The sequence below is a fragment of the Nilaparvata lugens genome, chromosome 10, assembly GCF_014356525.2.
Source record: "Nilaparvata lugens isolate BPH chromosome 10, ASM1435652v1, whole genome shotgun sequence".
In the NCBI taxonomy this organism is placed as follows: domain Eukaryota; kingdom Metazoa; phylum Arthropoda; class Insecta; order Hemiptera; family Delphacidae; genus Nilaparvata; species Nilaparvata lugens.
Window position 1 is genome coordinate 39997475 of NC_052513.1, and position 23806 is coordinate 40021280.

Sequence of the window (23806 nt, forward strand, 5' to 3'; positions counted from 1 at the left end):
ATTTTTGATGACTCCGATACTGGCATTTCTGAAAACATAAACGATCGTCAGAATCGTGATTTAAAGACGATCATGGTCCATTGGTACATGCGAAGGCAAGAAGAGAAAATGAAGAAAAACGCAAAACATTTACGGAAAAATGTTCTCGGTTTCTAAATAGAATCGATAATAAGAATAATTGATGATAATAAAATTTACGAAATAATGTTTTTGATTTATTATTGTAATAGATAATTAGAATAGATATGTATAATAACATTTACGGAAGGATGTTCTTGGTTTCTAAATGGAATATCGGGGACCGAGCTTCGCTATGGAGTACAAAAGCATAACCAATTTATTACGAAAGATGAAATTATAATAACATTCATACAGAAATGTTCTATCTAATCACAGTAAATTGAGTTTAATTCCCAGAGGAATGCAAAAATTTCCCTCACAAAGGCCCGGTTACACATAAGCTGATTAAATTTTAATCCTGATTAACTTCACGTGAACCAAATCAGAGAAGACCATTTCAAAAAGATGGATCTACTGGAATTAATCAGGATTGAAAATAGCCCGGCTTTTTTGCAACCGGCACTAAGTACCTGATTGAATGATTACAAAAGTTCAACAGCTGAGTCATAATTTTGACACAGTCCCACACACATGAACTCGCTCACTCACTTCCATCATCAACAGACGACGAAATAATTATTATCAGCTGTTTATCCAAGGATGAATAATAATTATCCTTTTAATGTCCTTCAGCGAGTTTTTCCAGGGATGAGACCTAGTGCAATCGAATTTTTATATTATAAACCTACTATGTTCTGAATTTCGTGAGAATCGTTAGAGCCGTTTTCGAGATCCGGTGGAATATAAACATATAAACATCTAAATATCCAAACATATAAACATCTAAACATCTAAGCATATAAACAGAAATTGCTCGTTTAATAGTATAGGATAATTAGAATAGTGGTTTATAATAAAATTTACGAAAGAGTGTTCTTGGTTTCTTATATTTGTGTTCTTGAGTTTTCAGCTGTGAATAACAAATAATGAGTAGGTTATTGATTTTGTATTAAATTTTTTTAAATGAGTGCAATATTTCTCAAGTTTTTAATTTATTGTGATACATTCTGTGATTCATTTGGAGTATAAAATCAACCTTCAAAATTCAAAATTTTAAATCATCATTCCTGGACCGAAAATCAAGTAACGAAGCAGTGTGTGATTACATAACCTTATCTTTTGGATAACATTAACATTTTATCAAAATTTTTGGAGAGAAATAGTACAGGCTCAGCCTAGTTTTTCCTCCAATGTCATAATTGTATTATGATTATAGTATTTTATACAATAAATGAATGAAATGAAATGAAATATTAGAATATAGATGATTGGAATAGATTGAATAGCTATAAGAATTATTAGATAAATATTATTACATTTCTATTAGAATATATATTTATGAAATAATGTTATTGGTTTCTAAATAGAAATAGAATAGAAATTATTACTAGAAGTCACTTTTTGCTATTAAAAAGAACGACTAGCAGTCAGAAGTCAGAACTGACTATATACAAATGCTTCTTCAAATCAGAACTGACTGTTAGTCGTTCTTTTTAATAGCAAAAAGTGATTTAATAATAAGCAGTTCCTGATGGAAAACAACATTGAAGAATACTAGAATCATTCTATTCTATTTTTCTCCCAGTAATAGTCACGAACGAATACAGTGACGTCATTACGACCTACAGTATGATTCATCAATGCAATTCCTACTTGTCAATGCAGTCCGAGAAAATTCAGGTTGTCGGTATTAGGGGGAGGGGGTAAAAGGAGGTTGAGAAGAGGGTTAAAAAGGGGATAAAAAGGGTACCATTCTCCCCCTTGCATGGAGAAACGATTCTATATTTGTACCGGAGTGTGGGAGGGAGGGTATTCCGGTGGTGGGGTTTCCAAAACCCTCCCTCAGTGGAAAAACCGGGCAGGCGGGAAATCTAGGGGGCATCACGCTTGCGCGGTGACGCTTTTCCAGCCCTGGAAAAGCGAAACTCGAACGGGAAATTCGTAGTGCAAACGATGATGGCAGAGTATCAACGATTTTCCACACAACTTGTAAGATTCAGCCAGTCTATCAAAAGTTTATCGTTGGTTGAGTACTTCCGCCCCCACGGCAAGGCCCAGCTATGTCATGCCAGGAGGTGGAAAAAAAGGTGGGTAATTTCGAAAATTTTCAATTTTTTTTCTCCAGAAATTGATGTCATTCTGCTATGTCAACAATGGTGTAACAATGGCTGCCGTTGCTTTTGCAAACCTTTCAGAAAATTTTCAAAAAATTGAAGAAACCGACTAGCTTTCAAGAAAAAGAGATTGTTTAGATTAAGAATATTTTGTAAAACTGAAGATTAGAGTAATATCTTGGATTTGAATCATATTCTCAGTATGTAATATTTGGAATAAACTGAAAATACTATGTATGCACAGTAATAAAAAAGTAGGTTGAGTTAATTACGTTGTTAGTCCGGGCCGTTTGCACAGTTACAGTTTAAACTAAATTTCATTTTAAACTGGATTAAATCCGTATCAAGTCTAGTTTGTTATAATGTGTTTCATTTTGAGTTTAAGCCACCAGCTGATTAAATCGAGTTTAAGCTTTGACTGTGCAAACGGCCCTTAAATTGTAAATTCCTTCAATTTTCAATGAATTTCTTGATTTCTTGACTATTTTACTAGTATAACAAACTGCGTTAAAGCTAATAAGAAGCGTAGTTTCATCACTACAACACTTTTATTACAACTTTACATTATTCTTTCTAGTCTTTTTGACGTTATGCCTTTTTCATGTCATTTGCATCCGGACTATTCTAGGGAAAGATATATCAAGTAAATTACTAACATAGAATATCACTATTTAGAGGCATGGTGCACATTGGGTAACGCCATAGAGAAACAATAGCGTAAGTAGATATCCCATGGTATAGAGAATTCATGTCGCAACTTTTACTGTTATCTCAAGCCGATTACTGTCGATTATTGTCGATTTTTACTGTTTTGTTGGGGTGATAGTGTATGAACGGCACAATTTGAGAGACTACCAGCGTCACACAGCTGCATAGGAAAGAGCTAGGTGAACTATCGGCTTGAGATAACAGTAAAAGTTGCGACATAAACGCCCTATACCATGGGATATCTACTTATGCTTTCGTTTCTTTATGGTAACGCTAAATGGACTAGCATAATGGCAGTCAGACAAACTTATGTTCTCCTGACCAAAAACTACACAACATCTTGAAGAAATCGAAAAAATATAGTATATTATATGTAGACATTTGAGACTCATGAGCTTTATATGTATATCTATATATAAAAGCGAAATGGCACTGACTCACTCACTCACTCGCATAACTAAAAAATCTACCGGACCAAAAACATTCAAATTTGGTAGGTATGTTCAGTTGGCCCTTTAGAGGCGCATTAAGAAATCTTTTGGCAATATTTTAACTCTAAGGGTTGTTTTTAAGGGTTTAAAGTTCGTATTTTAGCATGTATATTCTTCTTCTCCCAATCTCTTAATAATTATAATTGAAATTTCCATATCATATGTTACTATAGAACTATAATCTAGATAGAGTACCTCTTCGAAACAGTTGTTAACTGGCAACTAAATTAATAATTTTGTCAGGTTGGCATTAAGTTGAGTTGACTTTGTTAGGTTGGCACCAAGTTGAAGATTTAAATGCATTTATCGCGGAAAAATTGATTGGGCACTGCTACTTCAATCCTGGGAATATTATATTTCTAACCGTCAGGCTCGCTTCGCTCGCCATATCCGTTTAGCCAGACGTTTAGTCTGGACCCCCGACTGGATTGTTCTAACATATGATAAAATGCTCAAATGAAAAATGCAGGCGAGCGAAGCGAGCCTGCTGATCTCATTCCTGGACGATCCAGTCGGGGGTCCAGGGGGCGGAGCCCCCTGGCTAGACGGCTATGGCGAGCGAAGCGAGCCTGACGGCTAGTCTGCCATATATATGTTGTATATATATATGTTGTGTATCTGCCAAACGATAAATAAATAAATAGAGGCATGATTTTGGATTGCATTAGGATCCAATCAATCTTTGGAGATAAGCTATTCAAAGCTTCTTATACGACATTTTTGTAATGGAAGAGTCTGGACAGTTTCTAAGAATGAAGATTTGGTGAATATATTTTTGATCGAACTCTGAGTTCCAGTTTCATGTACTTCTATTGATTTTAACTGTGATTAAATGACGTCATCTAACATAAAGCAAGGTGATAAGTGGAAGACGTCATTGATCTGCAGTTAATTACGGTTAGAGTTTATCAACGAACTGATATGTAGTTGATTACGATTAAATTTAATGAACATTACCGGGCATGGGTACTGGTAAGCTCTTAAGATGCGTTTAAACCAAAGTTATTAACAAAATGTTAATAACTTAATTCTTAATATCGGGGACCGAGCTTCGCTCTGGAGTACAAAAGCATAAAAAATATATTACGGAAGAAGAAGAAATTATAATAACATTCATACAGAAATGTTCTATCTAATCACAGTAAATTGAGATTAATTCCCAGAGGAATACAAAAATTTCCCTCATAAAGGCCCAGTTGCACAAAAGCCGGTTAGATTTTAATCCTGATTAACTTCACGTGAACCAAATCAGAGAAGACCATTTCAAAAAGATGGATCTACTGGAATTAATCAGGATTTAAAATAACCCGGCTTTTTTGCAACCGGCACTAAGTACCTGATTGAACAATTACAAAAGTTCAACAGCTGAGTCATAATTTCGACACAGTCCACCACACATGAACTCGCTCACTCACTTCCATCACCAACAGACGACGAAATAATTATTATCAACTGTTTTCTCAAGGATGAATAATAATGATCATTTTAATGTCCTTCAGCGAGTTTTTCCAGGGATGAGACCTAGTTCAATCGAATCTTTACATTATAAACCTACTATGTTCTGAATTTCGTGAGAATCGTTAGAGCCGTTTTCGAGATCTGGTGAAATACAAACATCCAAACATAAAAGCAGAAGTTGCTCGTTTGATAGTATAGGATAGATTCTTTTAGATTGAACATAATATCATGATGAACATAATGTGTTTGTCAAGTTTCGTTCAATCTAATAGAATCTATAAGGATTAATTTATTAACATTTTGTTAATAACTTTGGTGTAAACGAAGCTTTACAATGTAAAAAAAAAAACAGGAAATATTACCAATGTCACATCAGAGGAAGGAGAGATCAACTTCAATTTATAATATTGTTGAACGTTGAAAAGCAGTTGAAAACTATGAAACTAAGGGTTTCATAGAAGGGTATGAGGGTATGAGGGTATGAAGGGTTTCATAAGGGTATGACAATGTAGAAGATTTAGCAGCTTACAATGGGATTCCACATTAATATTGTTGATATTTATTGATCGATATCATAATATTTGGATGGACACGTACCAACGTTCGCCCCGGCTGAAGCCCTGCCAGAGGCCCTGAAATTGATCAGTTGCGACCTGAGAACTCTGACACCAGACCTTAGCCATCCAGGTCACTCGATATTATTATTATTATTATTATTATTATATTTGGTAAGTTTATTATTTTAGAAATAGAGGATCAATTTAGTTCAAAGATACCGTGAGTCCAGAATTAAACTACCAATTCAAGGAGTTTCCTTCTAGAAAGAAACTCTAGAACTAAATTCTAGAGAAGACAAAAAGTTATCACAATACACAGGAGCTGAGCCTAGAATATTCAACGAAACCCCTTGTAATTGATGATAATTTTAGGAGTAGTTCACTGCAAAAGCTACACTCAGACGAATAGTCTTGTAGGGGTAATCCAGTAAAACATGCTCTGTATTACAATGTAACCTGTATTTTGTAAGGAATCTATATATATATATATATATAAAAGCGAAATGGCACCCACTCACTGACTGACTCACTCACTCACTCACTCGCAGAACTAAAAATCTACCCGACCAAAAACGTTCAAATTTGGTAGGTATGTTCAGCTGGCCCTTTAGAGGCGCACTAAGAAATCTTTTGGGAATATTTTAACTCTAAGGGTGGTATTTAAGGGTTTAAAGTTCGTCTTTTAGCATGTATATTCTTCTTATTCTCTTAATTATAATTGAAAAATGTCCATACCATAATTATGTTAATATAGAACTATAATCTAAAGAGAGTACCTCTTCGAAACAGTTGTTAACTGGTAACTAAATAAATAATTTTGTCAGGTTGGCATTGAGTTGAGTTGATTTTGTTAGGTTGGCACCAAATTTGAAGATTGAAATGCATTTATCGCGGAAAAATTGATTGGGCACTGCTACTTCAATCAGAGCTATTCCTGGGAATATTATATTTCTGGCCGTCAGGCTCGCTTCGCTCGCCATATCCGTTTAGCCAGACGCTTAGTCTGGACCCCCGACTGGATCGTCCTAATATATGATAAAAATGCTCAAATGAAAAATGCAGGCGCGAGCCTGCTGATTTCATTCTCGGACGATCCAGTCGGGGGTCCAAGGGGCTCCGCCCCCTGGCTAGACGGATATGGCGAGCGAAGCAAGCCTGACGGCTAGTAAAGAATACTGTATTTTAAATTTGAGGTATCAGAATCGACCCAAAAGTATATATATATACTTATAAACTGGAATCTAGATTAACCCTGACCCCAAATTGCATTGAACCAGAGAAAACCAGGGTTAAAAACTGCATCGCATTCAAAGCTGCTTCTATCCGTTGCGTGACCAATAGTCTTCAAATAAAGCAAAGTTTTGTTCTATTCTGGAAAAACATTTTATTTTGGGAGCCAATTTTTCTTCTTATTTTGGTAATCCATACTTCTATATTCGGAAGCCATTTATCTATTATTTACATGAGAGATATGAATCTGTTGCTTCATTCTTGTTAGTTTTCCATAATACAGTACTTTCATCTATAGTGAGGTTCACGTTATAATGGCAGTATTTGATCAACTTGGTGTTGCTATCCTTGTCTATCATTCGACAAAGCATATAGAGCTATCCTGTTCTAGCTCCGCAACTTTGGCAGATCGTTTTTAACAATGTGGTAATATAATTAACAAAATATTTTAATCTTAATTGAGAAAATGTATTACCTAATCATTGAAAAATTAATTTTCTTGACGAATATAATTAATCATTTCAAACATGAATGCACAGCTAATATTTCCAAGAGATATACCGGTATCAGCTCTAGATATATCCTCTATCAGCTAGGTAATTGCAAGGCAGAGAATCGGCAACGCAGTTCTCCTATCTTCTCCACTGCCATTATAACGTGGACCTCACGTATAGTTATAGTTATTCATAATACTTTCATCTGTCAGTAATATAAATAGAAATTACATAAATTAAGATAGAGTTCCTTGTGAACAACATCTAAGTATCCTATCCAATCAATGCTATATTATTATTTTTAATGCTGACAGTTTTACATTATGATCTCACAATAGAGTTGACGTATTATTTTCATATATTTTTCTCCCTCAAATTATTGATGCACTAACGTCCAAGTTTTCTTCGTTAACACATAACTCTATTTTAGGATGTCATTAGTTTATGATTCACGTCCGGAAAACAAACCTGTTGCTTCATCTTTGGTTTTCACTATTATTTTTCTCCTCCCAATATTATTTTTTATTCATAAACTTCCGAGTTTACTTCGATAACCCATGATTCTATTTTAGGTTGTCATTAGTCTATTATTCACGTCATAGAAACAAACTGACGTATAATTTCCTCCCATTTTCTTCGCCATCTTATAATTTATACATCCTAATAGTTCGATATTTCATTGACTGAACTTTTCCGTGCCTTATATATCCGTTCAAAGAACAAAGTACTCGAAAGTTTGATTCTCAATGACCAGTATTCTTGTCATTCATTATTTCATGACGGAAGAGCTTTTAATACTCATTCATGAATCAAGTTGTCATTCATCAATGTGCTATTTTGAACTTGATTATTGTCTAGTCTTGTCTTTTTGAGCATTAATGCTTACAAAAATAGATATAACGTCATTTGAAAGCAGTCTCTCTGAATAATTTAATTGACGATCAGTTAACTACCAGTTTGATAACAGTTGACTACCAGTTTGATAACAGTTGACCACCACTTTTTGTGTAGTTGAGAAGTTGATATTGTGGTAATGAAAAAGACTAAGAAATTGTCAAAAAACCACATATTTATTGATACTTAGAAAGACCAGTTTCGGTTATTACACCATTGTCAATCTCTGATAAACTCAGAGTTTATCAATAAATCTGTGGTTTTTTGACAATTTCTTAGTCTTTTTCATTCAATCAAGTTGACTACCAGTTTAATAACAGTTGACTACCAGTTTAATAACAGTTGACCGCCAGTTTAATAACAGGTTACTATCAGTTTGAGATTTCTTCTAAAGCCACGTTTACACCAGAGTTGTCAACCAACTAAGTTTCAACAAACTTCGACAATCTGTTTCCAATTTCTTGTAAAGCACAGCAACATTTGACTTGTTTTTTACAGAAAAAATGACAACTTTTTTGAAAAAAAAACTATTTGTGAACAAAATTTTACTGACGACTCTGGTGTAAACGTGACTGTGAATTCCTGGGAATATTATATTACTGGCCGTCAGGCGCGCTTCGCTCGCCATATCCGTTTAGTCTGGACCCCCGACTGGATCATGCTAACATATGATAAAAATGCAGGCGAGGGAAGCGAGCCTGCTGATCTCATTCTTGGACGATCCAGTCGGGGGTCCAGGGGGCGGAGCCCCCTGGCTAGACGGATATGGCGAGCGAAGCGAGCCTGACGGCTAGTAAACAATATTTGAAATTTGAGGTATCAGAATCGACCCAAAAGTATATATATACTTATAAACTGGAATCTAGATTAACCCTGACCCCAAATTGCATTGAACCAGAGAAAATCAGGGTTAAAAACTGCATCGCATTTAAAGCGTCTATCCGTTGCGTGACCAATAGTCTTCAAATAAAGCAAAGTTTTGTTCTATTCTGGAAGAATATTTTATTTTGGGAACCCATTTTTCTTCTTATTGTGGTAATCCATAATTCTATTTTTGGAAGCAATTTCTGTATTATTTACATGAGAGATATGAACCTGTTGCTTCATTCTTGTTAGTTTCCCATGATACAGTACTTTCATCTATAGTGAGGTTCACGTTATAATGGCAGTATTTGATTAATATTAGTGTTGCTATCCTTGTCTATCATTCGACAAAGCAGATAGCGCTATCCTTTTCTAGCTCCGCAACTTTGGCAGATCGTTTTTAACAATGTGGTAATATAATTAACAAAATATTTAATCTTAATTGAGAAAATGTATTACATAATCATTAAAAAATAAATTTTCTTGGCGAATAAAATATAATTAATCATTTCAAACATGAATGCACAGCTAATATTCCAAGAGATATACCGGTATCAGCTCTAGATATATCCTCTATCAGCTAGGTAGTTGCAAGGCAGAGAATCGGCAACGCAGTTCTCCTATCTTCTCCACTGCCATTATAACGTGGACCTGATGTATGTATAGTTATAGTTAGTTATTCATAATACTTTCATCTGTCAGTAATATAAATAGAAATTACATAAATTAAGATGGAGTTCCTTGTGAATAACATCTAAGTTAAGTATCCTATCCAATCAATGCTATATTATTATTTTAAATGCTGACAGTTTTACATTATGATCTCACAATACAGTTGACGTATTATTTTCAGATATTTTTCTCCCTCAAATTATTTATGTACTAACGTCCAAGTTTTCTTCGTTAACACATTATTCTATTTTTGGATATCATTAGTTTATGATTCACGTCAGGAAAACAAACCTGTTGCTTCATCTTTAGTTTTCACTATTATTTTCCTCCTCCCAGTATTATTTTTACTTTCCTTGCCCTATTACCATAGGTAAGGAAAGTATTGCTTTCTGAAAAAAATTAAGGTACCCAAATTTCTAAATTGCTATACGTTTCAAGGTCCCCTGAGTCCAAAAAAGTGGTTTTTGGGTATTGGTCTGTATGTGTGTGTGTGTGTGTGTGTGTGTGTGTGTGTGTGTGTGTGTGTGTGTGTGTGTGTGTGTGTGTGTGTGTGTGTGTGTGTGTGTGTGTGTGTGTGTGTGTGTATGAGTGTATGTGTACACGATATCTCATCTCCCAATTAACAATATAATATCCCTTACAATATAAGGATCCGACACGAACAATTTCGATCAAATGCGATTCAAGATGGCGGCTAAAATGGAGAAAATGTTGTCAAAAACAGGGTTTTTCGCGATTTTCTCGAAAACGGCTCCATCGATTTTGATTAAAGTTATACCTGGAATAGTCAACGATAAGCTCTATCAACTGCCACAAGTCCCATATCTGTAAAAATTCCAGGAGCTTCGCCCCATCAATGCAGATAGATTCCCAATTATCAGGCTTCAGATACAATTGAAACGAAAAAAATCAAGTGGAGTAGATTGAGCATGAAAATCTCTACAATTAATGTTCAGTAACATTTTCACCTAAAATTGAAAATAAGCTTTAAATTCGAGAAAATGTGATTATTCAATTGCAAATTATTGTTGATTCTATTAAATCATTCACTATGAAGAGATAGCAGACCTCATGTGTGTTTCCAGCGTTTTTCCCCTGGCACTAACTGGCTTAAATCTTTGAATAGTAGACTTAGATGCGCGGGAACACTAGCGTCAGGTGATCAATTTTCATAACGGCAAGGAAAGTTGTGTGAGTGCGCCACACCAGATTTTTCTCCTCCCAATATTATTTTTTATTCATAAACTTCCGAGTTTACTTCGATAACCCATGATTCTATTTTAGGTTGTCATTAGTCTATTATTCACGTCATAGAAACAAACTGACGTATAATTTTCTCCCATTTTCTTCGCCATCTTATAATTTATACATCATAATAGTTCGATATTTCATTGACTAAACTTTTCCGTGCCTTATATATCCGTTCAAAGAACAAAGTACTCGAAAGTTTGATTCTCAATGAACAGTATTCTCGCCATTCATTATTTTATGGCGGAAGAACTTTAATCCTCATTCATGATTCACGTTGTCATTCATCAATGTGCTATTTTGAACTTGATTATTGTCTAGTCTTGTCTTTTTGAGCATTAATGCTTACAAAAATAGATATGACGTCATTTGAAAGCAGTCTCTCTGAATAATTAATTGACGATCAGTTAAATACCAGTTTGATAACAGTTGACTACCAGTTTGATAACAGTTGACCACCACTTTTTGTGTAGTTGAGAAGTTGATATTGTGGTAATTATTCATATTGAATGAAAAAGACTAAGAAATTGTCAAAAAACCACAGATTTATTGATACTTAGAAAGACCGGTTTCGGTTATTACACCATTGTCAATCTCTGATAAACTCAGAGTTTATCAATAAATCTGTGGTTTTTTGACAATTTCTTAGTCTTTTTCATTCAATCAAGTTGACTACCAGTTTAATAACAGTTGACTACCAGTTTTATAACAGTTGACTACCAGTTTAATAACAGTTGACTACCAGTTTAATAACAGTTGACTATCAGTTGACCGCCAGTTTAATAACAGTTTACTATCAGTTTGAGATTTGTTCTAAAGCCACGTTTACACCAGAGTTGTCAAATAAGATTTCAATAAATTTCGACAATTTATTGCAAATTTCTTGTTTTCAACATTCAACTTCAACTTCTTTTCTACAGAAAAAATTGACAACTCTTTAAAATAAAAACTATTTATGAACAACATTTTGTAGACGACTAAACGTGACTGTAAATTCTATGATTTTCTTGAAATCGACGATTTTCAGATTTGTCATACACAATAATTCATGTTTGCTCATGACTACTACTGCTCTCTTATTGGTTGAATCCTCTTTGACTCAACTCCTTGCCATGACAATAAAATCCTTGCTCTCTCATTGGTTAGTTTGTGATTGGTTGAGTTCACACTTGCTGAACTCCCATTGGCTGTCTCCATGATGACGAAATCTTTGCTCTCCAATTGGTTAGCTTGTGATAAGATGAATTCTCCCTCAAACTCAACAACTCTCATTGGCTGTTTCCATTATGACGCGAAATCGGTGTGTGGCGACAATTATAAAATTTGAAAACTCTCATAATATAGCTCATAATAGTAGAGTTCATAATACAGCAAATCTCATAATATAGCTCATAATAATAGAGTTCATAATGCAGCAAATCTCATAATAAACTGCATGATAAACTACATTTCTAGGTCGCAACATGTCCCAATCAGCAAGTTACACCAACTTGCACAATCGTGAGTAAGCCTTGTGACCTAATACTTGGCACTGCAACAATAATACAAGGGTATTATACCCTTCTCAAATACATCTTAGTAGGTCAGTAGATCAGATGGTTTTTGGTAGGGGCGGGGTGCGTTGGAGGGAGACCTAGAGGGGATAAAGGAAAGGAGGGGGTAAGAGGGGGATTTCCGTCTAATGATGTCACATGTCCGAGGGCTTTTAATCCTGGTAGGGGGTCTTGAAAGGGAGTTCTTTGTAATGGGGTTTACCACACGGGGTAAGGGGTTCAATCCCCCCGCCTGTCAAAGCAGGGGTGTAATGGGGTTCACCACACTGAGGAATGGGTTCAGCCCCCCATGAGTCAAAGCGGGGGTATTTTTGAAATGTGGCGCCTAGCCGTATATATATATACATTGGAAGGCCTTAGTTTTGTGTTCTTTTGTCAGGGAGCCATTTTTTACAAGCTTGACCCCGATTTGCTAACTGCGAAGTTGTCTGCTTCCGCTGGAGGTGGAGTAGGAGGTGGAGGAGGAGGAGATGAATGAGGAGAATGAGGATGAGGATTGATTGATTGAGTACTTTATTTATGTAGATTACAATATATGCTGGCTTATACACTTATATACAATAGCTTACAATACAGAAAGATTGTAGATGAATTTACAAAATATAAGTTAAGAAGATAATTATTGAGCTGTATATGATATGAAAAACATCAATTTGAATAACTTTAGATAAAATAGATAATATTGTTATGCATCTACATGAATTGGCGGAGCTTTGGACATATCAATGTCCATTCTTCGGAAAGAATATTCGAAGTATCCTTCCCACTAACTCTCTACCAAAGAGGAGGAGGAGAAGAAGGAGGAGGAGGAGGAGGAGGAGATGCTGGAGGAGGTGGAGGACAAGGAGGAGGAGGAGGAGGCGATGGTGGAGGAGCAGGAGGAGGAGGAGGAGGTGAAGGAAAATGAAGAAGAGATAGAAAAGTGGAAAAAGATAAGTAATATAGTGGTGGATAATAAGTTTAAGAGGAAGAAAAGAAGCGGGAACAGGAGGATGAAGGGAAAGAGAAGGAGGAAGGGGAGGAGGAGAAGAAGAAGAAGAAGAAGAAGAAGAAGAAGAAGAAGAAGAAGAAGAAGGAGAATGAGGAGGAATAGGAATGAGAAAATAAGGAAAAAACGTATGCGGAGCAGGTGGATATGAAAAACGTAATCTGAAAGAACAAAAGAATCAAAGAACTCAGATTAAATTCTGAAATAATATGCCGAGAGAAGAAAACAAGAAAGAGATAACAAAATGAGTGAGAGAGCAGAGAGGAGCAAGAAAATGATAAGTTGGCGGGAGAAGAAGAAAGAGATCAGAAAATAATCAGAAAAATAAGGAAGAACACAGTAAGAAAATGAGAAAAGCGGAAGAGAAAATCTCGTATCAGTTGGTTTTAATAGGAAGTGTAGCAGCTATAAAAGATTGTACTGAAGCAGAAGAATGAGTCAAAAGCAATAAAACTCTATGGCTCAACAAAACTCGACTAGACCGGTGTTTATTTGAAACCCAACTGTGTCCCATATAATGTTATTGTAGTATTGTTTCCAGAGAATCGATATAGCTATGAATATAAGATCAATTTCATAAGAGTATTCTAGTGTTTGTAGAAGTAGGTCTTTATATGTGAGGACTACAAGTCGGATTCGTTTCCTTGGATCTTCTGAACATAGATATATGATAGATCTAGATATATTTGTGGGTTTAATTTTATTTTTCGTTAAACATTTATTTATTAGATTAGCAGAAACAATACAATGATCGGAAAAGAAAAAACAGGCTATTGCCCAAAACTTCTTCAATTTCCTAATTTAGTTTCAAATTGTCCAAATATTATACATAGGTTATGTTCATTAAAATTTCTACACCAAATCATCAATCTAAAAATATAAATAAAAATAAAACAAACAATTTTAAATTTAGAAAAACATGAAACAAACTTCAAATTTACAAATTAAAGAATAAAACCAATTTAATTTTGAGCTTGAAAATATCACGTCATTAACATAATAATTATATTCTAATTGGGTCAAAAATGAGACCCACCTCTCCCAAAATTATTATACCTCATCTGAATTATTTCTCTAGATCATCTCATGACCAAAACATTATTATAACTTCATTGAAATTATGAAAATAAAATTACAACTTTATTGAAGCAGAGATTAAATATATAATAATAAAATAATATAAATATCATAACTCTCTTCTCTCTGATTAAAGTTTTGAAATTAATGAAACCTTTCCACCTCTGACAGCGGAACTAAACAGCTGACGACGAATTCAGTTAAATAGATTTCGATAAGTTAATAGAGTGGTGCACTTTGTGCCACTCTTTAATGGGGTTGTCCTAATTTGCATAATGTCCACTCTATTAATTCAGTCTCGAAGGTGTCCGATCGATTTATCAAACAAGTCGACAAAGTTTCGAGACAAATTACCAGACAACACGGTATCTCGTCTGTCTGTCTGCTTTTAACTACTGTGCATACACACACCCGACATTTTGCTGCCCCAATTTAGAATGTTCCCTGAAGTTCTAATTTTCCTCTTTCTTCTTCTTCTTCTTCTTCTTCTTCTTCTTCTTCTCCATCTTCTTTTTCTTCTTCCTCTTCTTCTACTTCCTCTCTTCTTCTTCATCGTTCCATCTCTCCTTCCATCTTCTCACTCATTTTCTCCTCCCTTTCTACTTCATTTGCCTCTTCTTTACATTAAACCTTTTTCTCATTATACTGTACATATTTTTTCGAAAGCAACGTATGGTATCTCTCCTACCTTATCCCACATACACCACCATTTTCCAATCCTCCATTATCTGTGCTTTATTTAACAATCAATTTCTTCCCCCTCACCACCTATTTTATCACTTCCTCTTCCATCTTCAACATCACATATTGGTTCAAAGAAAATGTTTTCAAGATTTGATGAAAGCATTCTAAAGTTATTGTCGAACATACAATTCCACAAAAGGACAATAACTCAAGACGCAAGTCAAAAGTAGAAACTCACTATGTCGTTCAATTATTTATCTCGTTCTTCTCATCTTGATTTCAAACATCTATTTTTCTCTTCTTTCTTCCTTCATTTCCTACCCTTTTTATTCCCCTTTTCTCCCTTGCTACAGCTTATCTTGATTTCCAAAACTTCTATATTTCTCTTCTTTTTCCCTTCCTTTCCTACCCGTTTTATTCCCTTTTTCTTCCCCTTGCTACAGCTTATCTTGATTTCAAAACTTCTATTTTCCCTTTCTTTCCTACCCCTTTTATTCCCTTTTTCTTCCCCTTGCTACAGCTTATCTTGATTTCCAAACTTCTTTATTTCTCTTCTTTTTCCCTTCCTTTCCCACCCCTTTTATTCCCTTCTTCTTCACCTAGCTACATCTTATATCTTCCTTTTATATTTGATATTTTCACACTTCTTCATATTTTATTCGCAAATGTCCTCTCCACTCACTTTTCCCACGTCCTCTCTTCTTCTCACTGGCTCCTCCACCTCCTACATTCTCCTCCTCGCTCATTCTTCTTATATCCCTGTTCCTCCATTCTTCTCCACCCTTGTTCTTTTTTCTTCTTCTTTCCTCATTCTTCTTTTCCCCCTCCTTCCTTATTTTTTCTAACCATTCTCCCTCATTCTTCCCCCTCCACTCAATCCACTTCCCTTCCCCGGTTTCCCACTCTCATGTCACCGTAGGCGTTGAAAGACATGCTGTGACGTCACACCGTTCAAAAATAATTAATTATTCACATCTAAATTGCCGTGCCGAGTCTGAAAAGTGCATCACATAATAGCGTGTGATTCAGCAGCTCATCACAGTCAGATTCACTTTAAACTGTCATCATTTCTTATAAGTAACACCTACACTACCCATTCAACTAGTGTCGATTTAAAGTGAATCTCGATAAACTGTCAGTATTGTATTCCCCATTAATAACACCCACGTCTCACATCCAACCAATCCTCACAGTTTAAAGTGAATTTCTCCTGTTATTATTATGGCATGTGCTTATAAATGATATAGGTTCAAGCACTTGGCATCCTAACATGTCATAGCAAGTCATGATATCACGTGAACATAAAAGCTTCCCATGAAGAACTAAAGTGTGAGATAAATTTCTTTTAACACGGCTCTTTCTCAAAGACGGAGAGGTCCGATGCTCTATCCTCCACTAATCACTCCCAATAGCCAATACCTAGCAGCATTCTCCTTCTTTTGTGTCTGTGTGAGAGAGCTTTGTAACGCTTAGCTCCCCTCCACTGGCAATGTTCCAAAGTGATATGATTGTGTATCATCGCAGATGTGTTCATCACAAGAACCTGAAGCGAAATGACACAGTGCATCCAATTGTGCACAGGATGTCGTCTGTGACTATGCTACAAACAGTGGAGGGAGAAATGGGTTTCTCCTCTTCATGTTAAAAGTAATTTATCTCGCACATTAGTTAAAGGTGTAATCAAGGTTAGTTAAGGTGTAATCAAAAAGTTACTAGGTGTAATCAAGGATTTGTGAGAAAAATTGCTTGGAAAATCGGTAACAGTAGGGTGAATGAAGGTCACAGATATAGAAAAATTTATCAACAAAATATGAAATGTATACTTATAACGATCACAAAAAATCTCTAAACTTATGGAGCTCCATTCCAATTAATACATAGACCAATGAGAATGAATAGCCGATGAAAAATCACATCTCATTCCAATGAATTTTCATTACAAATTGAACACGAAGAGATAAGCTAACCTTATATATCTGATAAACAATGAAACTGAAGATGAAATATTCCAAAACTGCTTGAAAATGAGCTAAGAGCAATTAATTATCACCATAAAATGTAGTTTTCCAAAGATGACTTTTAAAAATCTGTGGGTAGATGACACAAGTTGATAAGTTACATTTTTGACCATATTGAGTTATGCATATGGTTGTGTTCAGAAAATTAGATCTATAAGATGGTATAACTAAATATGTTGTACCTTTTTAAATAGCTGAGATATAGGCCTTGCTTAAGCCTGATAGTGCATTTTCTTCCAAACCCCAAGTTGACAAATATTGATAAGTACATATATCTCAACACTCTTCTACCGGTTTGTATTATAATCCAATTATCAAAAGATGACAAAATTTGATAAAGGTGTGTTTTCGTAACGGGCAGACGACAGAATTCACTTTAAATTAACATTTGTTCTTATGGGAGTGTTCACCCATCGGCAGAAAGTTGAGCAGAAAAAAAGAACTGTTCAAATCAGAGACGAACTGTCGTTCATTTCGCCGTTCATTTTAAGGCCTATCATCACAATGCTATTTTGCTTCGACCGATCACTGCTCGTGAACCGTTTTGTCGAAAAAGAACTAATATCGGGATTCTGTCGACGGGAACAGACAGCTTCGAAATATTTTTCTGCTCTGATCACGTGACACCGGCAGAAGAATCTTTCTCTGGATCAGACGCCATGTTCTTTTTAACCTCAATCTTTAATTTTTGGATGGTTTGTTTTGATATATTATTTTGCTGTTGGTTGTCAGATTTCGGATTGCTACTATTATACTGTGAAATTAATTTGTAGTAGAAAATTGAGGTATAAAATATTTCCATTGGTTTCTTTATTTTTATAATTTTTACAAGAGAAATTGAAAATGGATTTACAACCGAAAGGCGTAAAATTCGTTATAAATTGATGCGACAGTTCAAAGTTTTGTACTTTCCAGACCTGCACAACGAATTACCTATTTGAAAAATAGAAAATGGTTAAAAATTGCTGATGTGATAGAGGATTCAAGTAAGTAGACTTAAATTCTCATAATAAAGTAGGCTAGATCTACCGTACACAATTTAATATAATTTTTATAAGTAGCCTACCAGCATGTTTACAATTTTTATTCAGGTAGTCTACTTTAGTAGGCCTTAATAACCTAGTCTCTAGGTCTAAATTGCTATCTTTCATTTTTCAAGAAGTTAGAAATTGACGAATTTTTATTATTTATTTGAAGTATAACTTCTAGTATTTAATAATAATGTAAAGCCTAGACTAGCCAGTTTGTGTATGGTAGAGAATTATCACAAGAAAGAGAGAAATCTAATCAACTATTTAGATTTAAACTCATTCAAGCTTGCTTGATTAAATTAACATGAAATGATCAGATTCAAAACATTATTCAACCAAGATAACATTTTGAATTTTACATGATAAGATAAGATAGCATTTCATGCTAACAATCTTTTACACTTTCATTGAGTTGTCCTAATCACAAAATACATTTTTATAATGCAGCTAGTAGTTTTCACAAACCGATTTATTGAAAATAACATCATCATTTGACTTTGAAGTATTCCTTACATTCTAAGTCCTAAAATTCCATTATCATTGTTGCACCTCAAAATATTTCAACCCATAGTTTATCAATACAATAACAAAACTAACCTGACTATGAGAACATTTACTTTGTCTTTGGTACCTATCCATAAATTAATCTTCTTTTAGTTAATTTAAATTTACTTGGAAACAAAATTACATAGATTGTTAAAGAAATAACTTGATCAGAGTCAGTGTAATTGAATATTGAAAGACTGCCATTGAAAAAAGATGAAATGGTACTATTTTTCTGGTTGACAATTGCTACCAAACTCATTTAAAACTAAAATAGTAATGTATTTGAAACACTTATTCATGCTCTATTGATCAATATATTGCGTGATCTCAGGTATATCAATGTGAATAGTATAAATTAAAACAGGAGACACACAACATAGATGGATTAAAAACACTGAAAAACTTACATTAGAATCGGAAATTTTCGAGGAACTGTGTCCCTTTTCTCGACTGAGCAGAGAGTGTGTAATGTAAGTTTTTTAGTGTTTTTAATCTATCCATGTCATGTGTCTCCTGTTTTAATTTATATTATAAAACTTTAAAGTGTTTTCTGTTATGTGCTACAAATGTAAGTAGGCTATATACTTGTAAGTAGGCTATAGTATATAGCCTAATGTAAGTAGGCTATAGTATACTATACACTATGTATTATAGTTTATTGACTGTAATAGTTACTTCTAATTTATTCAAAGTCCAAACTATGTATTATCATTGATGATTAACTTCACTTTATCTCCAAAATGGATATATGTTGAAAGATTAAATATGTTTCTTTTTTCAGGTACCATTTACAAACAAAATATTGAAGAGAATGTGCTCGAAAGGAAATTCATATGAATTCTTTTTTGTTGACCAGGATGGAAAAAGTCATTGGAACTCATAGTTAGAATAAGAATAAGTTAGGTAAGATAAAATTCCACTCATTTTTTAAACTTTATATAGGCGATGTCATTTTATACAGTTTCACATTTTTTAAAAAAGTTTATCCACTTCGATGTTTTATTATCGATCTGATGTTAGTTATTCAATTAGTAAGACATAAAGCTATGGTATGTGACTAAAATAATAAAAAACTGACTGAATTTTGAAATCATTAATAGCTTACAGTATACAATATTTCAAAACAACGTGAAACCACATGAGATCAAGATGGACAGTTGAGAAGAGTGTTAAAAAACAATGTATTCACTTATCATTCAGGGAATAGAGCTGTTCATAATATTTGGGATTCCTTCCATAAAGAAATAATTTATGTAACAAAATCTAATAATGTGATAACATTTTAACATCAAATTATGTATTTAATGTTATCACATTATTAGATTCTGTTACATAAATTATTTCTTTATGGAAGGAATCCCAAATATTATGAACAGCTCTATTCCCTGAATGATAAGTGAATACATTGTTTTTAAAACAATCTTCTCAACTGTCCATCTTGATCTTGAGTGAATTTTGAACTTTATGAATGACCATACATACATTAGAACTATGAATAGATGACTTCAAAAATTCACTCAGCAAGTGCTGGTAGAAAACACTGAATAATAGCTTTAATGACAGTGATTCCACCTTTTAAAATTTATGATTGAATTCATGAAATACCTGCATCATTTTGAGAGATTTATGTATTTACAGTTTGGTATTTATTTTCAAATCACTTAGTTCTACTTATAATGAGTGTTGTAGATAATCATCATTTCAGATTAAGCAATTAATTTATTGATTATTCCCATTTGTTTCATTAAACTTGTTTCTCTGAATGTAGAACTAATAATACTTCATGCAGTACATTTTGGAAGAGTTTAGTAAACCAAACGGTTGAGAAGTAGGCCTACTGACCACAGAAATAAATGAATTGTTCATGGTATCCAAAAATATGTTGTTCACCAACAAGTTCTTTTGACCTTGGGGCTCACTGATTAATCCCAATTCCTGCATGGAGATTTATTTATTTATTCAATCAATCATTCAGAATTACACAACTTACAGATTGATGCCAATAATAATTCAACTGATTGTTGGTTTATTGGAATTTCTCATATAATATTACTTTGTCATTATTGGGGGGTTTCTTCCCAAGAAATATAATTAAAAACTTATACAGATTACAAACAATCAATTTCAGAATTCACTTTGCAAAGTTTTTTTTATAATGAATAATAAATAATTATCAATAACTTTTTGATTTCAGGCCTAGAGGTGTACCAGCCAGAAGTAGAGGATGACAAAGAAAATCAACTATGAATAATATTCCATGGATATGATTCATGTATGATGTAGTAACCTACAGAAGAAAGAGATGGACTAATCTAAGAATATATTCATTTTTTCAGTACATCTTGATGTTTTTATTTCATGTTATTCATAATAATATCTTCTTCTTCTGATCGCTCCTGCAAACTGCTTCAATTCAGGTAGTTTTGAATAAAACAGCAAGTGACATGAAGCTAATAAAATGAGTTTTGATGGTTTATACTTGAGGGATTTTTAAAATTATATTCAACCCAACAGCATCGAACTCTTATTAACAACTTTATTGGTTCTGTAAGGCTTCTACTTTTTTTGGAAATAATAACATTATTTAACATTGCTGACTAGCAAATGCTAGAGGTAACGTGTGTTAAATAATAGACTTGAATTGGATATAAAATAGGGTATCACAATTATGTATTGCATTAAGATTAAGTAATAGTACTTATGTACTGCATTGAAGGGGTAATAATTCTTTGAATATGAAAAATAACTCAAGCAAAAGTTGAAAATATTATGTTCCAAGCCACATCAAATATAATGACTTTCAATTCTACCTTCTAGGCTATATTTCCAAGGCTTTGATTAAAATTAATAAGCTTTTAGAACATTATAGTAAATAAGGAGTTTGAATGGCTACTCTAGTTCTAATTAATACCCTAATAGAGTATTAATTTTGATAGGGCAACTTTAATGTTTAATTATAGAAAATAACTAGTAGGCCTACCCTAAAATATTCAAAATAAGCATGAGCATGCAGTTTCTAATTATGTCATTGTCAGAGAGTCCTTATTGAACAAGTCGAAACTAATCATGTTTCATTTTGGAATATCACAAGGTACTAGTTACCTTTTATAATTAATAGATATTTATCTATTTTAAAATAGGCTATGTGTTTTTTAAGTAGGTACCATAACAGAACCTGTTTATTCTAGCAATATATAGTTATATCAACAATGATTATTAGAATTAGTTTGCCTGTTTGAATACACTTTGTACATGTCATATGTGTTACAGTAATCTATAATAATAATAATTTTTAATATTCGTATAGCTTTTACTGGTGAGGAGTCCCTAATTCAACCTTGCCTGAAAAGGCATATTGATTTAGGCAGGCAATGGGCCTCACGATTCTTATTTAAGTATATCAGCCGGGACCGTACCTATCCAATGATCAAAAAGGGGACTGCTAAAATAAAATTGCCTAAAAAACGTTTACAATATTTATTTCTCTTGGTGTAATATAACCCGTAGATTCCAAAAATGCCAAAAGTAAAACACTCATTTATTAATTTGATTTTTTTTTTTCGATAGAGCTTCAATAGGCCTTTGAAGTTGAATACGGTACTCATAGTAGGTAGGCCTACCTATACACGATGTGATTCAAAGAACACGCATTGACTCTGAAGGCAAATGATTCTAGTTAATAAAATAATATAATAATATATATTATTAATAATGGAATGCTTCTAGTTAATAAAATAATATCTTATTAATAATGAAATACAATCAGTTACTTCAAATAATTCACCCTTACAAATTTCAAGCATAGGAAATGAAAAGTAAACTCTTTGATTGACATGCCTATAAAGCATAAAATTTAGCATAATTGAAGTAACTAATAATTGTGGAAAAGTTATCTGAGTTATAAAAAGCAATTTATTCACTTTATTGAATTAAATATCCAATAATAATTTTAGAATTACCTTTTGGACAACCCAAAAAGTTCATTACCCATAACACATAAAGCAAAATTCATGTCAAAGAACTAGTTACTAGTTTCTAGTAAAAGAACTAGTGAATCACTTTGAGTGTTACTGTTTCTGCCCGCCTGGGTGCGCTGCAATCGATTCTGCTTCTGCCCGTTACGAAAACACAGCTTTAGTGTATGTACTGGTAGGCTATTATAAAATCTGAAAATCAATAACCCATATTGAGAACTACATAACCCATACAACTTTGCAAACAGTTCAAGTTTGGTTAACTTGATCAATACTTGTGAATAATATCAATTAATTTTTAAAAAATATATTCAAATTTCTATAAAATCGATTTTTAAGATATTCCCTATACTGTTACATTGTGATTTGAAACATTTGGCAGATGGCAAAACATGATATCTCTGACATCACTTGCAAAAATTCTCAATAGTTAATTTAAATAAATTGTTTTATCCCTTGATATTTTATATTTAAATAGTCGAGGATCAGCTGATTATATTAGTGTAAAATGGGTAAGAAAAAATATTATAGATAATGTTTGCAGCTATGCCAAACTTTCAAATTGCTCTCCTGAAAAGTTTACAAATCATGACTTATCAGCTTGTGTCATCTACCCACAGAAATGTCCTAATAATATATTCTCCAAAGACTAACATACCTTCAAGTACAGTATATATTATGTTTCTTCACAATGATTTTCCATGGCAGAGTTTTAACCAAACTTTAAAATTTCATAATATGCTGCTTATAATTATTAGCCCAATTGCCATATTAAGGTTATGCATTCAATAATCTTTTCTTTGAAAAAAAAATTATTTCCTTTTTCTAATCTATTGGACAGGTTCTTAGGACATAATCTATACAGTTGAAATATTTTTATCAGCTTCTGTTAGCTAACAATAGGGCTTCAAAAGTCACTTTTTTGAGGCAGATGGTACACATACCCTACAAAAACTACTGGTCAGAAAATTTGAGTAAAATATGCAAGTCTCCTCTTCAATATAGCAAAAATTACGTAAACTTTGTTTTTGAAAATCTGAAAAAAATTAAATTTTTATGCATTTTAAACTCCTTTTTTCAAATTC

At 33.5% G+C, this 23806-nt stretch overlaps 1 protein-coding gene and 1 long non-coding RNA gene across 3 annotated transcripts in view; both read left to right on the forward strand.

Moving 5' to 3' along the window:
- The first annotated feature begins 2032 nt into the window (after positions 1-2032).
- The window catches only part of LOC111046864 (protein starmaker), a 37858-nt gene continuing 16084 nt past the window's right edge, over positions 2033-23806 (forward strand). For both annotated transcript variants that reach the window (XM_022332501.2, XM_022332502.2), the window contains exon 1: positions 2033-2207. In XM_022332501.2, the coding sequence (XP_022188193.1) occupies positions 2186-2207 (22 nt within the window). In that variant the 5' untranslated portion in view covers positions 2033-2185. The remainder of the gene's footprint in view (positions 2208-23806) is intronic.
- On the forward strand, positions 17503-21082 carry LOC120353375. Its single transcript, XR_005572322.1, has 3 exons — positions 17503-18156; positions 19529-19650; positions 20942-21082. It is a non-coding gene; the product is annotated as an uncharacterized LOC120353375 (long non-coding RNA).